A 16,969-nucleotide genomic window follows, 5' to 3' on the forward strand; every position below is an offset into this window, starting at 1 on the left:
GTGCCCTACTTGCAGATCCATGACTAATGCCCTTTCTCTTTAGCAGTGTTTTATCTTGCTGTAAAATTTTAGCTGTATAGTTGCTACATGCTATGAAAATGTGAACACTCCCAAATTAGAGGAAGAACATTTCAGAGATGGAAGAAGCAATTCCTTTTCTCAAGCAGAATTCGTGAGGGTCCATGGAGTTAGGGTTTGTTCCAAGACCCTTTGCTGAAGGGCGCTGTCAAGGACCCAGGCAAGGTTTGTTGTGATATTTCCATTTTGTGATGGCTCGTCTGCTGGCTCTTTTTTGAGCCCTGTGAAACGCTTCATGTTCAGAGTGTTGTTTTTGGAGCAGAATGTTCCCCAATGGTGGTGGTGGTGGTATTATTATTATCATTATTATTATTATTATTATTAAGCTTTGGTGAGCAATACTGCAAAAAGAATATGCAGGGAATTAATATTAAACCAAATCCTTAATCAACCTTTCTCTTTACTCGGTACATAACTGCTGTTGCATGTTTTTCTTGTCTGTTCTTCTCCTAGCAGAGGCAGGATGTGACAGGCATGGCTCTCCATTAAGTGGGTCAGTAGCAGGGGGCTGAAGGCCTGCTCTGAATTCTCTCCCTCCCAGACGTGTGTAGCTGCTACAACACATAGAGCCTCAGCTGTTGGGGCTGGTATAACCTTCTTCCTGCCTGATAACCTGAGGCTGCCACTGCCTTTGTAAGATGATTTAACTGTTTCTCTGCCTGATACCAAGCTTCACTAGTAATTTCTTCACCCTCAGAAGCCTTCTTGCAAGTGGATGTCTATACAGGGACTGCAATGAAAACATCTTGAGACTTTGCAAGTCAAAACACTCTGCTCCCAGTGGTCCTGCTGGATGAGCTAAAGTAAATATTGCAGCCTTTCCATGTCTTTGCAAATGTCTACCTTCCTTGTATTTCAGCCATTATATTTATCTGCTGAAAAACATTATATGAGGAATGTGTTGAAAGCCTTGGATGACAGCCAGCTGGGTTTTGCAAAATATTGCTATAGGCTTAACCTAAAAAAGTGGATGGCTTTCATTATCGGGGATTTGGTGCACTTCCTGACACTGCTTTTTTGGCACAGGTTAGATCTGGTGCTGTCAGTGATCTTAGGTGGAAATTCATCCTGGAGAAAGGAAAGGAAAACTGGTTTAATCCCAGTAGGATTAGCTGTGATGAATGTACCGTCACGGCTTTGACCATACATCAAGGACGGCTCCTGTAATTGTTGCAGTTTTGGTCTGTGTTGGCTGTAACACAAGGAATTGCTCATGGGCTGACTTATGTCTGTAAATAGCCTTGTAGCTGCAATTCTCCCTCCAGCACCTCCACTCTTAGCTTACATTGTTGTGATGGAAAAGTTTCCTACTTTTCTTCTCTGCTTGCAGCTGATCAAGAGAGTTGCAATTGAGCTCAGTCTGCGGCAAAACAACCCTGTTAAGTCTCTTGTTGGGCTTGTGCATCTCTGCACTTAGTTTGACACACGCTGTGAAATTAGAGTAGTCCCTACCTACACTAACACTGAGACAAGAAGAAAACGCACTGATAAGTTTGTGCTTGCTGACTCAGAAATATCTGTGCACAAAATGTTCTATTACTTTATTACCCAGCTAGTAGAAAGCCATTTCCCGCCAATAGTCAGCCAGCATAAGCTTAATGACTTTTGGAAGTCTGAAGCTAGGATAAAAGGGAGTGAGCAGTGGCTTATAAATCTCTCAGTTGGAAACTGTTCTTCATGTTATCAGTATATTTGATTACTGGAGCCATCAGCAGTGAGCTAGCTGCAAGCTGTTTAGCATAACCATACTTCTACTGCTTTTTGTAAAGTCTAATTTAAAAGTGCTAATTTAAAGTGCTAGGGAAACATCTGCGAGGTGCTCACTGAACAGAGAAACACATCTGATTGTGATCAACAGCATCTTGTGTCTGACTTGGTGTCTATTTTTTCAGTTTTGCAGCATTTAGTCTCTTTGGGATTCCTAGTGAGCTGAGATGTGTAGACTGAATTCTTTCAAGTAGTCCTCCATCACATGCATCGGGTTGTAGAAACTAAACATGAAAAGGCCACCTAATAGTAAATCAGTCTCGGGTGAGTTACTGTTGCGGGATGCACAGACAGAATTGGTAGGGGAAGGAAAGGGGTAAGTGACCTAGAAACAACCATTTGAATAACAAGTCTTGCCTCTTGGGACATTTAACACCAGATTGGATTAGACAATAGAAAACTTACAGTGGGGAACATCTTTTGCATTAACTAGATTAAACTTCTGCTACCCCTGATGAAGATGGGTCTAGTAAAAGCACATGTGTCTAATCTAAAACCCCTACAAAAGCTGAAAGAGCTGCACAGCTTATATCTGTCACCTGAGCTTGTTGGATATCCAAGTTCTGCAGTCACCCTACGCATGGTTTGCTGCCTCTAGAAGGCAACATCAGGTTTGCTTCAGGAAAGCCCTTTGCACCAAGTTCTTGCAAAACTGAGAAGTGAAAGCAGTTGCTTTTTCTGAGAATGACTGACTGTTTTGATGAAGCGAGGAGTCCCCTTCCAGAGATGAGCAAGGCACTCCCCTCCTTTCTGTTTCTGATGAGGCTCTGGAAGGATTTGGAGGGTGAAAGATTGCCTTATTTAATGATATGTTCAAAGTTAATTATCTTCACCTTCAGACTGGAAAGGTAGACCATTTATTGTTGTCTTCTGCACACACCGGGTCCTCTTTCCACAAATCAGACAGCTGTTGGAGATCTTCCTGTCTTGCTCCTGTTACAGTACCCTAGACTTTTTATTAGAGTCTCTTATCTCATGATGTGCTAGAAAATGTTTGGCCCTTTATGACATTATAATCTTTTTCCTTCTTTTGAATCTATTTGTTCCCAAATAAATCACAAGGAAACTTGCATTATTTGAACTTTGTCACAGTGCCTCCCTGAAAGGGATCCTAGAAGGAGTATGAAGGGCTCACGAGGATCCTAAAGCACCTTAACTTGACCTCATGTTTCCATAGTGCTGACATTCCTTGGCATAAAAAAGTAGAAGTTAATGACCTGAAATACTTTCCTTTTTAAAGTGTAATTATTCTGGCTGCCTAATGTCAGGTATTGTAACCTGAATCCTGATCATATCGGCAGTTTGCTCCTTGGCATTAAAGCTGAGGACAACAGCAAACCATAATCTTGAACCTCATGGGCACGAGCTGTGCTTTTGGCCATGTTGTGTTTCATAAATGCGTGATGGTTTATTGATCACAAACACAAAAGTCTTCCTCAGCACTGAAGGAACTGGTGGTGAGGGAAAAGAAAAGACAGTAAACATCTTTTAACTTTCTTGCCAAGGTAAGTGGCTGGTATGAAAAGACAAACCTGGAAATTTTTTCAGGCAGCAAGCTCAATGGCATTTTGCTGTGGTGGGGTTATTGTATCTTCCTGTGTTAAGAGCCTGCTGGCTTTCCTTGGGTGTCTTGGTTTTGCAGATATGGTAGTGGGGAAGTTTTATGTTGAAAGTGTTACTTAGCCCTGTAATCTTAATATAATTTAATGATCAACAGGACTATCTTTAGCTTCTGCATAAAGGGAGCCTCATGACTTCACATACTTGGTTTGATGCAAGGGATGCCTTTCACTTCACTCATTTCTGTTAACTGGCTACCGTGCACATCAGACCTGTTAATATACCATGCGTGGTGTAATCCAGGCCTTTGATTCCCTCAGTCGTTTTTGCTCAGATTTTTCCATCAATATGCCCAAACAATGGGATGGAGGACCCTCTTCATTCTGTGAGGGAAGGATGAATTTGGCCTCTGCTTCTTCAGTCTTGGAGTGTCCCAGTTTTGTTTATTATTTATATCTATGAGTAAAAAGCATAGAAATATATAAATAAATAAACGCATGGGAAGATATGTTCTTTATGAACAGGATTATAGTTCATAATTTTAAGTGGTTAACTTTTAGGCATTTAGTCTGGGCTGTCTCTTCAATGCCAGCCTGTATACACCTGAAGTGAAGCACCATGTGGGGTGCTCATCTCTCTCCCATTTCTACCCCAAGCCCAGGCAGTGATCTTGGGTTCAGCATCTTGGTTTTGGCAAGGGAGGCAAGATCCGTCTCACCCAGGCTCTCCCTGCATTTGACCTCCACAGAGAAAATCTGGTGGGTGCCTGATGTGTGGTGTGGTGGTGGCGGCACCCACAGCTGTGAAAGTCTGTCCTCTGGGGGAGTCTGGCAACACAAACCTGCAACAAGTGGTTTTTGGAAGATAAGGGGTAGAAGTGAGGTGAATTGCACACAGTGACCATGAGTCCCTTGGGTCACTGTTGGTGGAGGACAGTAGCATCTGAGAAATGCTGCTTGCTTTGCTGTGGGGTGCAGCTGTGGCAGATCTCAGCTGCTGGGAGAAGGCTCTTCAGTTTCTGCCTTTAAACACCTTCTATGTAACTGCAGTTGCATCAATAAATCTTTCATGCTGGGACTGGTTTTCATGGGCTTGACTGAAAAACTCAGTTTTAGGGAAGATAAAACTCTGCATTTATAACTGTGTCACTGAATTTTGGTAACCCCTAAAAATAAAACCCTTAAATGAATCACTTAATGAGGGCCATGGGAGAGAAAATGTTACGGTAGATGGATCTGATCTGAATTTACAAGTAGTTCAGCTTCTACGGTCTGTATTTCTTGAACTATTACCAGGAATCATAGTCTAACTCAATCCAGATGCACACTAAAAATGTCGGAGGGGTAAAATCCTATTTAAAAAAAATGCGCCAGTGTGTTTCAAGGATCCAGGCTGTGTTTCAGTGATTTGCTTCAGCAGATCCCCATTGGCACTGGCTGCATTGAGCTGGCAGAGGCGGCCAGCCTTGTGGACCGGGGCCCAGGCAGCCTTGGGGTGCAGCATCCGCCGATGGTGCCACGTTTTGGAGCAGGGCAGATGCGTCTGGATGTGAGTTTCGGGACTCCCCAGCTGTCTCCGAGCCTGGAGCAGGGGAGCGGCTGGCGGCACGTGCAGGCAGCGGGTGGGCAGGTGGCCGGAGATAAACCCGCGGCCGCGTGCAGGAAAGCTGGTGCTGGGCCTGAGCCAGGGGGTTGAAGCTGTTCTCCGAAACCACACTGCGCAGGGCGGGCTGCCACGCAGCGCTCGCGAGGCGGGTGCCCGCAGCACGGCCTCCCTCGCTGGCCCCCGGGCTTCCTCTCCTTCGGCTACCAGGGTTGCTGTTGGTCTGTTGCTAGAGGGTTTTTTCTCACTCGCTTGTCACTAGCAGTTGGTGTGAATTTTTTTTTTTTTTCCTTCCCCCCCTACTTTAAAAAGTAAAAGGCCGCAGGGGGTTGTTGCGGGGTGCTGGCAGTGTTGCTCCGGGGGGGTGTGTGGAGCAGGATGAGGGAGGTGTGCCAGCGCGGGGTCCGGGCATGTGTGGGCACGGACCTGCAGCAGCACGAGAGAGTGCCCCAGCACAGCCGAGGGCAGGGCTGCATCGCTGGGCGGGAGGAGAGAAGAAAAGGGGAACAGAAGTCCAGGGTTTGGAATTAGGAGGTGCTGGGAAGAAACTTTTCAGGGGCAGAAGTGCAGCTTGGGAAAGAGCCCCAATTGTGGTGGCAGGCAGCTGGGATTTGGGATTGAGAAGGGCTGGCAACCTTTTCACAAAACAAAGCAGTGCTCCCCTTACTGACTCCATCTTCTTTCCCGCTACCTCATCTGCTATGGCTCCATCAGTCCTTGCTCATCCTGTGTCAGCTCCTTGTACAAAGCTTTCCATAGCTTCTCCTGTACAAACTCCTAAAAAAACCCGTAATTACCTAATGCTGTAAATTGCATAGTTTGTTTCTGGTCTTCCTTCACATCCCGACAGTCTACGAGTAAATGTCATCCCCGCCGTGCAATGGGAGATCTAACTGTGCAGCTACTTGCATAGGAGGACGTGGTGAGCAGGAATAAGTACAAACTTTCTAACTGTTATTCCTTCAGAGCTTGCTTCCCTCCCGAGCAAGAGCACCACTTTGACCTCATCCTTAAGCCCTTGTGTATTTGTGTACCTAGATGTTGACTTGTGACTCAACTCCTTTTTGATGCCTGGAGAGAGAGATGCTGTTTGTCTGAGCCACATTTAAGCAGTAAGCTTGACATCATTTACAATGGAACCTAACTGTATTCCCTGCTGGCCTGTGACTTGATGTTAGCTGTGCCATGTGCCTGTACTTAGACATCTTGCTTTAAAATCCTGCTGTGTTTTACTGGACTGCTGAAATTTGGACTGGTAAAACACTGGTATATGGATATTGAAAAGATGCTGTGCAACTCACAGTAGGCGCTGGGTAATCTGTAAGGTTAACAGAGTGGGAATTATCAGTGAAATGTTCATTATTTGTGCTTTGGTCTGTATGAGGCAGCTGAGTATGACTGTTCCCTCAAGGCTGGCAGGCTTGGCTCTGCCCAGCTTCCATCATCAGCCCATCCACTGCAGCGGCGTGACCTTGGCCTCAGCTCCCCACACCATGGCTCAGGGCTGATGAAGGGCAGAGAGTACATTTTGGTCGTGCCTAAGGGACTGGCCTTCTGTTTGTGCATGTTGTGCAAACATTGAAGAGACAGTAACCCTTCCTCTAGCAATTTAAAAATGTAAACTGATCCTGTTCATATGAATGGATGCTGTTTTAACTGCTACTTGTTTGTTACGCTTTGTATCTCTTTGACCTTTGTTTCAATAGGCTTTGTATCTTTTGTCTTTTTTCTTTCTCTCTCTTGCTTTCTAATCCGGAAAGCTGTTGCAAAGGTTATTATTTAGAAAGTGCTTTGTACCTTTTTTTTTAAAAGAATACAGAAATCAAACATATTAAGGAAGGAAAAGACATGAACTAATTCATTTTCTTGGTTTCTAAACATTGGACTTTATCATTGGCTCAATACGTATTTTTCCAGGAACCATCACAGCCAGACTATGTCTAGCAGGATTTCCCTCACTGAACAGCTTTAATCTATTACCTGGGGTGCTGGAAGCCGGGCTGCCCCAGGTAAGCACCGTGTAGGCACTTGGGTGGCTCCACAGAGTCAGCCAAGGTTGACCACGGCTGACACGGAGTCACAGCTAAGTCCCCTGCACTCTTGACTTCTCCTCCATAGTCCTCTACATCTCCTGCTTGAGCTCCTCCTGGTCTGGGGAGTTTATTAGTGCTGGAGAAATACTGGACTTGAGATGACAGTATGAACGTCCCCTGCTTTGGTACAGGAAGAGGGAAGTCAGGGCCAGGATCCCCAAAGCCGCCTTCAGTAGCATCTCAGATACACCTAGGCTTCCTGACTCTGTGCTAGGCTGCTTGCTTTCCTTGCATTGTATTTCTGATCTGGGGACAGCGCCGGAAAACCCTGATCTGCTTCTGGACACATCCAGCTTGATTGAGGCCAGGGTATGCTGGGGCAGATTGCTGCACTGTGTGCAAGCAGCTCAGTTACTGATAGAAACAAACTGCTTCTGGATGTTGTACAGCTGTATTCCCCAATGCTGCATTTTAGCTACCAAGTCTAATACGATTCAAGCTGGTTTTGTGTTGAATCAACTCTAGTGTAAAATATTGTGCTGTGGCTGTTTAGAAGAAAATCTCTAGGAAGCTAATCTCAGCTTGTTTGTTGGTTTAATATACAGTGTTGGGCAGATAAATTAATCTCTCTGTCTCCGTTTACCCCATGTATATCAGGTTTTATAATCCTGAAAAAAATGTGGTGAAGGTTATTGTTTATAAAGTGCTTTGAACTTTGTTTTTTTTAAATAATAGGAGGGGAAGAAGGAAAACCATCTAGGATCTTAATTTATTTCCATGGATTTGTTTCTAGACACATGATTAAAAAAAAAAGAATCCAAACTCTAGTTCAGACAAGCAAACAAATCGTTTGAAAGTGTGGTGGGGGTTTTTTTCTGGCTGTGTTAGGCTCTCAGTGGGAACAGTGATCGTATCATCATCTGCTTGATAATTTACAATTACATTACCAAGTATCCAGGCATGGCTTTTCAGTCATGCTTTATACAAATTGCATGCTTGAGCAGAGCAACAGGCCATCATCATTAACTTTATTTCTGTGAAGGCGACTTCCTCATGGTGGTGAGTGCATACTGCCTGAATGTCTTCTGCAAGTTTCTTCTAATGAAATCATCAGCATGGCTCAATGGGCCAGGGAGATACCCCAGCATGCAGAATGGTCCCACTCTCAGCACTGGACTAACTCAGCACCTTGAAGCACTGCACTGAGTGGTTCAGCTACCCTCCATCACATGTGGTTAATAAGAATTGCCATACTTTGTTCACCTTAGGAAGGAGATGAATCATAGCAATTCTTTTCAATTTATCTTCATCGAAGGGCTTCACATCGAAGGCTCTTGATCATTCTTGTCTTTCTCTTTTGAACTCCCTACAATTCTTTGTACAAAGTGCATCTCAGAATCATTTTTAAGTGTTTTTTTTTTTTTAATAACTGTGCAGTACAGCTTTTCCTTTGGGGATGGACCTGGAGCTGCATATTGGATCTATAGTTAATTAGGCTTCTTGACCTGAACTGCTTTGATTTTTTTTAGATACATTTGTGAACTTACTGAATGTTTACAAACTGATACAGGGGCAGTTTAATCTGTTTTAGCTGTTGAAAACCAACAATATTACTGTGCCCCACTTGATGCGGTCAGGATATAAACATATGCAATGTTGACTAGGAAATGAACATCAACATCTTCTGAGTAACAATTTTATTGAACTCTCAATTAGGGTAATAGTAGATTTTTCTCTCTCAGAAAAGTTTTAACACTTCTTTTAAAAACAAATACAAATAAAAATCTTTGGGGGGCAGCCAGCTGAAGTTCCTGTGGAGGGAATTCAGGTTTAAAACCTTTCTCTCAAACCAAAAGCACATCAGTGTGTCTCATGGGTATCTCATGGATGTGTCCTGACATCTGGGGTTAAAAGTCTGTCTCTCCTGCCCATAGTTCCCTTCTCATGATTAATGGTCTTCAACAACCCCAAACTGGGAGCCCAAGAGAACCCTCACAGAGAAGACACTGCAGCTTTACAGTTACAATATATAACCTGGGATACAGGAGATGCATCTTTAAATTCCTCTTCTGAATAAAGAAGAGTAGCGATTTCAGCCTGGATCTCCAGCTGACTATGGTGGTGTCAATCTCCTTTACATTTAACACAAAATTTTGTCCCGAGAAGACCTTCCTTAAAATTTTGCCCAAACAGACATATTTTCTCACACGCACACACAAGCACACAAGTTTTAGTTGATGAAGGAATCTAACCAGGCCCAGTAATGAATCCCTGCAGGAGACGCTGCTGGGTTTTCCCAGAAAACAAATGCTCTGTGTGAGGCTTTTGTGCAGTAACTGTGGTGTTAGTAATCCTTGGTTATCTCCATGCAGATCCTGTGCTCGCTCCCTGCCCCGTGCCTGCAAGCTGCAGGGAGCAGAGCCTGGACTCTGTGGGTGGGAAACTCTGGGTAAAATGTCCTGTATTGGTTGAGGGAGGTTGCAAACATTTCTATCCTTGGAGATACTCTAACTCAGCTGGCTGAGGTCCTGGACAGCCTGGTCTAACTGATGTTGTTTAGAGAGAGGGTTGGACCTGCAGTGGTCCTTTCCGACCTAATTAATCCTGTGATTCTTATTCAGATTTCCATCTTCTTTGCAAATGGACAGACTTGCCCTCATACTGGCTATTTTTTCATGAAGCTCTATGCAGCACTGCCACATCTATGCCATCAAGCACCCAGTGATACATATGGCCTTGTTTGTTGATGTATCTGATGTTTTTATACAGATGCTGTACCAGTTCTTGGACTGACAGACCCAAGACTCTGCTACTTACTGGATGGATTCCTCTTCATTTACGCAGTCGTCATGACAGCCCTTTTTGTGAAAGCAAAGGTCAGTCTATCCAAACACTGATGTATTTGGCTTTGGTGGTGTAAACAAGTTGGGCTGAACTGGAAAGTGGGGGTGGAGAGGAAGCATGTCTCTCTGAATAAGAACTTTCTTTTTCTTTTTTGCTTTTTTACTTTCTTCCTTTTCTGGTGTCAGCCTCAACAATCTGGGGAAGTTCTTTCTGAAGGTTCATGGATGGAGAGGAAGAGAGTATATGAGTGTTTTGAGCCTAGTTATGGATGCAGTCAGAGATTCTAGATATTGTAGCTGAGAAATGCCTCATCAACAGTGATGTGGTTTCTTCTGCTGCTTTGTCATTGGAAAGAGAGGAGGGGATATACAGAAAATTCAGGATAAATGCCATGCTTGTGAAGGATGTACTAAAATGTCTCAAGAAGTCAGACATCTTTGATAGTATGAGTGTGATGATGCAAATGATATAACCCTAACAACCACAGCAGAGCAGTCAGGGGGACAGAATGGACACAACTTGATGGGCTGTTGTTACTATCCAGCAGCTGTTCAGCATCTAGGGAGACACTTAGTGCCTTTAGTGCACTTCCACGGACGAAGATAATGTAATGTAATGGAGGTATGTACATTTCCAGACATGTACATGCTCTGAGAGCTCTGTTAATCATAGGAGAGGAGCTGTCTGCCTCTCCCCAGCACAAAGCACTCCAATGCAATGGTGCTTTTTGCCAAGCCTGAGCAGGTGAAAAGGTGTCTTGGCCGCTGTCTGTACACCTGGCTTAGCCTTCCCCCAGAAGCAAAGGGGATGATCCCAAGCTGTGCTTGGGATCTTGGCTTGCTTCTCACCAGGTCGTGGCTGAGATCACCAGCAGGAGCCCTGACAGGGTGATGTGCTGCTGCTGGTGCCCCACTGGCTCTGCAGCGGGATCTTCTCTCAGGACTGTAAAGCCAGCGCTGAACCCAGAGGGAGAGAGGGGTGTTTGGAGGAAATGAGCAGAACTCAGTAATGGAGAAGGAGAAACCTTTTTTGTTGCCAGCGTAAATCCTGACTGCAGGTGAAAGCGCTGCTCTGAGACTTGAAGTCTTTTTGAGGCTGCTAGAGGGAATTGCTGCTGCGGCACACACAGTGTGCACTGTACCTGCCGGCAGGAGCTGTGCACCTCGCCCAGTGCAGGGTGAAAGCGCAATAGTTAAGGAGGGCTTGGCAAAGCATCCAAGGAGGAGCGTGAACCTGGCACAAGGAGCTGCCGCAACCGCGGTGCGCTCGCCAGCCGCTCTTTCCCACCCAGAGCGTGTCTTAAGCATGCTGCTGCAGGGGCAGAAACTAGTGTGGTTTCTCCCACCGGGGCTTCCTGCAGGGGCAGAGCTGGAGCTGGAAATGGCTCCTGGTCAGAGGCAGCATCCCATCCTTTAGGTCTGGGAGCGCTAGCTGTCTTCCTGGTGTGCCTAGCTGTTTGCTGGTAACACGTGTAGTGTTCAGCTGTACCAAGTAAGCTGCTGCATGAGGGAAGGCAGCAGAAGGAAGGGGAGAGCCATGCCTGTGGTTACGCTGGAGCCTTGCAGCCAAAAGCAGCAGAGGCACTGCAGCTGAAACGCCACCACAAAGCACCAAGAAGCTGGTGGGGCATTTCCTGAGGGGCCTTTGTCTTGTCCCAAACCTAGGAGTTTTTTAGAAATCTTCCAAGCTGTGTCACATCTCTCACCTCATCTCTTGGCCAAAGGAATGGTTTGTGGAGGCTTTTGCTAATGGCACAGCCTCATCTCTGTTGTGAGCTTTTTATTGATGGAGCACATGGCCAATCAATGCATGTGAACGTTTAGTCTCTGTTGCAAGAAATGTGGGCTACATGCTTGGTAAATTACTGGTCTCGCCAAAGGTTCAGGGACTATAATGGCACTTTTACAGGGCAAGGGGTGGAGTAGGTAACTTGTAATTACTATGAATACAAATTTAAAAAACAAAGTCAAGTTTTTCCTATGCCTAAAGACAAACCTAGCTAGAAAGTTACTTTTAATAAGAAATTTAACAAGGCTAAAGCAATGCAGAATGTACTTTGACAATTTTTTTTTTTTTTAAAGATTGGAACACAAGCTAGCTGCTCTCACTGACCTAAAACTGCCCCTTTTTACCTGAAAGTTTGGCTTAGCAATTAACTGCTCATAAATAAATACTGTGAGGAGCTGAGCCAAAGAGTAGCTACAGAAGGGAAATCCTTTACATACTGGTTAGTTGCCACTCATGCCAACTAACTGTGGTGGCACTGCAGCCCCGCAAGCCAGGTGCCGCTCCAGAGGAGTGCAGGGATCCCCTGCACCCTCTGAAGGTGAGGGCACCCAGGAACTCTGCAGGCAGCACTTTTCCTGGAGGACTGCGGTCTCAGGGGGTGCTTTTGGTTATTAGCAGCCCCAGATACCCATTTTTTCTTAATACAGGCATCAATTATGATTTTATATCCTGATGGAGAGACTTCTGATAGCACAGGATTATGATATGCACAGAATAGGAATGCAAAATCAGTGGAGGGGTAAAAAAAAAATCCCAAACTCATATGCTTTGCGTAGCTGTGAAGTGGTGTTATGCAAGTAAAATGACCTGGCTGCTGAGAGCAACCTGGTGTGTGGATAAAAGTGTCAGTGCAGCTGTGACTTGTATTGCCTGTATCCCCACTGGTGCCACAGGTAGGACTGCTTATGGGTTGCCCTGTTTCTGATGAGAGTAACTTGTAGGAGAGAGGGAACAAAAAGACTGAACGGAGCCTCTGTCTCTCTGCTCATGGTATGGTCTCTCTTCCAGCTTAGCCAAGCCTCTGAACCACAGCTGCGACCAGGACAGGATGATGTGTATAATGTAAGTAACTACTGCTTTTGTTTGTTTTCAAATCTGTTACCCAGACGGACCTTTCTGGGTGCTTATAGATAATGAATTGCCTGTGGATCAGAAACACTCTGGATGACCCACCTAATGAAAAACGCTATACTGAGGTGTGCAGCACAGCAGTTTTAAGGAGGAAAGATAAAACCCCACAAGGGCAGGTTCTGTTGTCACTTATTTGGCTGGATGCTAGATAGATATATCGGCTGTAGGTTCCCGATTTGATCCACTGAGCTGAAGGTATACCAGGAACCCAGACCGTTTCAGAGTCAGTGCTCGGTGTGCTGCTCCACGTAACGTGTCTGTGAGAGCTCTGTGTGCGTGTGCAGGCACTGGACTGTTATATATGATGTGCACCCCCCAATTTCTCACCTGACCCTCTGCGATTGGCTTGCAGCTCTTGCTGATCACCGTTCCCTGGGCCACTCACAGGCACGCCACCACCCATGTTGCCGATGTTATTTGACGTGGGCTGGAGAAAGGGCAAACGCCCAGGAATGCCGTGTTGCTGACTTTGGGCAACTGCAGCTCTTGTATCATCGAGTGGGTGGAGCCTGAGTCATCACAGCCCAAGCTGTCTTCGTCCCAGAGCTTTCCTGTTGTACCAGATCATACCAGAGGTGTGCCTCGTCCACTGTACCCTGATCGTAGCCAGCAACAGATGACTTTTTAGGCAGTGAAAGAGGACTGAGACAAGATCCTGTCTGTCATTCCTAGCTAAATTGCTCACTCATGGCAGCATTAAACTTCAGCTATTTTTGCTATGTCTAGTTGTCTTTTGATTTTAATTTTTTTCTCTCACGCTTTTGACCATAGCCACATCCTGTGATGAGTTCTACTGTTTAACTGTGTAATGTATGAACACTAATGCATTTTTTTCAGTTTAAGGAGTGTTGCCTGTCACCCTTTAATAGCACTCTTTCAGCTGTGTTATTCTGACTTGAAATCTCTCCTTTGCCCTCTTCCAAGGTAACATTTCCCAGCTAAGAAGTGTGTTGGGCATCAAATTGCTATAGCTTCTTGATGCAAATTTAATTGAGCTGCTCTGCAAGAAAAATCAAGCTCATGGATCTTCACCCACCAGTGGGAGAGAAAGCATGGAAGTCAGAGTCCCTCCCTCTCACGCACTCTCATTTTCAGGTCATTTCTACTTAAGGAATGTTCTTGATGCAATGGCTTGCAGTTTTGTGCAGCACAGACTACTCTATCAGTTCCATGGCTTAGTTGTAGACATTTTTGTTGACAGTTGCATTAAGGGTAAAAATAATTTCTAGCTCTGTTATAGTACTCATGAAGTTGGACACCAAGCTGGGTTCCCTTTCTTTTCCTGTGTTAAGTCAAGATCTATTTTCTCATCATCATAATGACCGTCACTGCTTCTTGCTTCCTTGTTTCAGAAACTGTCTCGTGGACACAGAGATGAATATGATGTTCTGGGGGCAAAGCGAGGTGCAGACCCTGAGCTGGGTGGGAGACACCAGGTAACTTCCTCCCACACATGCACCTTTTTTCTTTTAATCTGGTGCCTTCCTTCTTGTGTCTAACCGCTGTTTAGACATGCAGGCAGTCATCATGTGTTTGCTAAACACAAGTGCCTTCCTGGAGAGGGAATGGCAAGATCTGTGTAGTAACTCAGGCAGCTGGCAGCAGGCGGGGACAAGAGCAAACCTTCCCCCTTCCCCTTTGATCTTTGCCCCTTGTGCCCCCCATCACTTTGCTGAGAGCTTGCAGCCACCCAGAATAGGAAGTGACACCCAACCTTGGGGCGGATGTGGAGCAGGCAAGGCAGGAGTGGGTGTTTCACGAGAGCTCGCTGCTTGTGATGCTGCCAAACAAGTGCCAAGAAAAGTAAAGCAGCAGCCAAAACAACTGTTTCTGCTGCAGAGCCCAACAGTTTCAAAGGAAAAAGGAGGGGAAACCTTCTGCATCGGTGTGTAGGGGTTGCCTGCAGGTGACAGATGTAGGGATTGAGCAGAGAAGAGCTAAGTTTTATCAATTATTAAAACTAATTTAATTTTCCAGAGAACAAGTTGTCTTAACAGAGCCTTAGGGGTGGAGGCAAGATGGGCTGTAACAGGCATGGCACCCCCATAGAGCTGTAGCTGTGCCTTAGAGCAAATGCACAGGCACATACAAGGTGGTTGGGGATGCTGGTAGTGCAACACATAGGCAACTTTCTTCTTTTGTTTTACAGCAGAGAAGAAAGAACCCTCAGGACACTGTCTACACTGTGAGTAGTGAGAGCTGGAGGGAGGGGTGGCTGGAAATAGGAGTTTCTCTTTCATAGGAGACTCTCCCCCTTCCCCCCCAATTTCAGCTTTGGTTCAAACTTAACAGTTGCTTTCAAAGACTTCCCTCCTACCTTCCCCTTTTGCTAGAAAATTTCTGCTCCCTTCTCCACCGTAAGACAAAACCATTGACTACCTGGGTGGATAAGGAAAAGAATTTGGATCAAGATACCTGCTGATCCCTTTATGTTAACCGTTAGTGACTAACCAACCTGCATCTCACATGACTGATGCTGCAGTATTTTATGCGCTTGTTCTCCAGCCTCTCCTGACTGTTCTCTGACAAAGGCCAAATGCCAGTGCATCTCAGAGTGGCTGCTTAGGAGCCTGTTGATTTAATTGATTTAACTCTGGCTGAATGTGGTGGTCTGGATTCCAAAGGATAGATACATGAATGCTAATGCTTATGTCTTAACTCAGGTTTTTCTGGGTGTTTGGTGCTTGCTGAGAAGTGAGCTTCTTTCCAAGACTGGCCTTCATCACTACTGAATCAGAAACTCTGATCACAGCTGGTCGTAAACATTTGGGAACTGCTTCCCTGGATGGAGGAAGGAAGAGCTCCTCTTTCTTAACCTTCACCCTGCAGTGTTAGACTTCCCTTTTCTCTGGGCCTGAGCTGCATGTTTAGGTCTGTCTCCTGAACAAATACTGCTTAAAGCTTTTCTTTGGAGAGCTTTGATTGTAGGATCTGGTGCTAGTCTAGATAAATGACTTGGTTGAGGGTAGAGTTATATTCATTTAAGTGTTTGGAGATGAGGTGGTATTGATACGCTAAGCAAATTTGATCACATATAGCATCTACTTAAAAGCACGTCGGTCAAGTCCCACCACTGTCCCTTCTTTGCAATATAATGAAGCTTTGAAGGCAGGGCAGCCCCAGAAGCACAGGCTTGGAGTGCAGTCACCCAGGGGTTGGCTTGGCTTTTGCAGTAACATGTTGACTCTTTCCCCCTCTCTGCTTGCAGTCACTGCAGAAGGACAAGATGGGTGAGGCATACAGTGAAATCGGAATGAAGGGAGAGGTGAGTCCTACTTTCCTTCCTGGTGAAAGCCTGGGATGAAAAATTCTTCAGTGTCAGTCCCTTACAGAGCAGTAGCCCCAGCTGCACGTAGGTGCCTTGCACAAGGAAGTCCCTGTGTTGCACAGCATGTACAGGCACAGCTGAGACCAATTACCTGTTTCCTGTAGTAACCAGTGTGTTTGGTGCAGCAGTAGGACAGGCATGTAGCTATAGCGTTATAGTAGCCATAAAACAAGTTTGAGATCAGACAGTAAGCTTTGTCCCATCAATGTTAGAAACACAGCCTGTACACCAGCACTGTCCCTGGGCAGATTGAATAATGTCAAGGGAAAACATTTCAACTTTTGGACAGAAAAATTCTGATAGCTGCCCCAGCTGAGGAGTCAGAGGGTATGAGATGGGTGAGGAATAGTTGAAGAAAATATCTGGTTTCACGTGCTGCAACATCTGTGGCCCAGCAACTCACATTAGTTGAGGACCTTGCTCCAGGGCAATTCAGAGCTGGAGGTTCAGTTTCCCCTCTATGGGCTGTCGAGGCTGGTCTGCTTTATCGACACAAGTAAGCATTTGCAGGCTTCTCCTTGTACCTCTCTTCAGAAAAGTAATGGGGGAAACATTCTCCTTCCTCTACTCTCAAATGTTTAAGAAGGAACACATCAGGTATATCTCAAGCTAGCGGCAAATGGATAGTTTTAGCTCGGTGCATAAACTGCTGGGGGAGGGAAGCTTGTGTTGAAAACAAACCATCTGGGGACACTGTTCATGGCAAAATGAAAAATTGCTGTGACCTACACAGGTTCTATTTTATGTCAAAGTGTCTTATATATAACCTTTCATTTCCCTCTGAAACATGAAAAAAGGGGTATTTCAAAACAAAGTTTAGTGTTGAGAAATGCTGAAG

General features: G+C 45.3%; 2 protein-coding genes across 4 annotated transcripts in view; one reads left to right on the forward strand and one right to left on the reverse strand.

The window, feature by feature from the left end:
* Window positions 1–16,969, forward strand: part of CD247 (CD247 molecule) — a 64,198-nt gene that overhangs the window by 43,573 nt on the left and 3,656 nt on the right. For 2 of the 3 annotated variants that reach the window (XM_030019587.2, XM_030019588.2), the window contains exons 2-6: window positions 9,810–9,916; window positions 12,681–12,734; window positions 14,156–14,239; window positions 14,953–14,988; window positions 16,012–16,068. In XM_030019587.2, the coding sequence (XP_029875447.1) occupies window positions 9,810–9,916; window positions 12,681–12,734; window positions 14,156–14,239; window positions 14,953–14,988; window positions 16,012–16,068 (338 nt within the window). Of the gene's footprint in view, window positions 1–5,628; window positions 6,120–9,809; window positions 9,917–12,680; window positions 12,735–14,155; window positions 14,240–14,952; window positions 14,989–16,011; window positions 16,069–16,969 lie in introns of those variants that run through there. The other variant, XM_030019589.2, reaches the window with a different exon arrangement.
* Window positions 1–16,969, reverse strand: part of POU2F1 (POU class 2 homeobox 1) — a 144,747-nt gene that overhangs the window by 2,192 nt on the left and 125,586 nt on the right. The gene's annotated exons all lie outside the window — the stretch shown is intronic.

Source organism: Aquila chrysaetos, chromosome 7 (assembly GCF_900496995.4).
Source record: "Aquila chrysaetos chrysaetos chromosome 7, bAquChr1.4, whole genome shotgun sequence".
Taxonomy (NCBI): Eukaryota; Metazoa; Chordata; class Aves; order Accipitriformes; family Accipitridae; genus Aquila; species Aquila chrysaetos.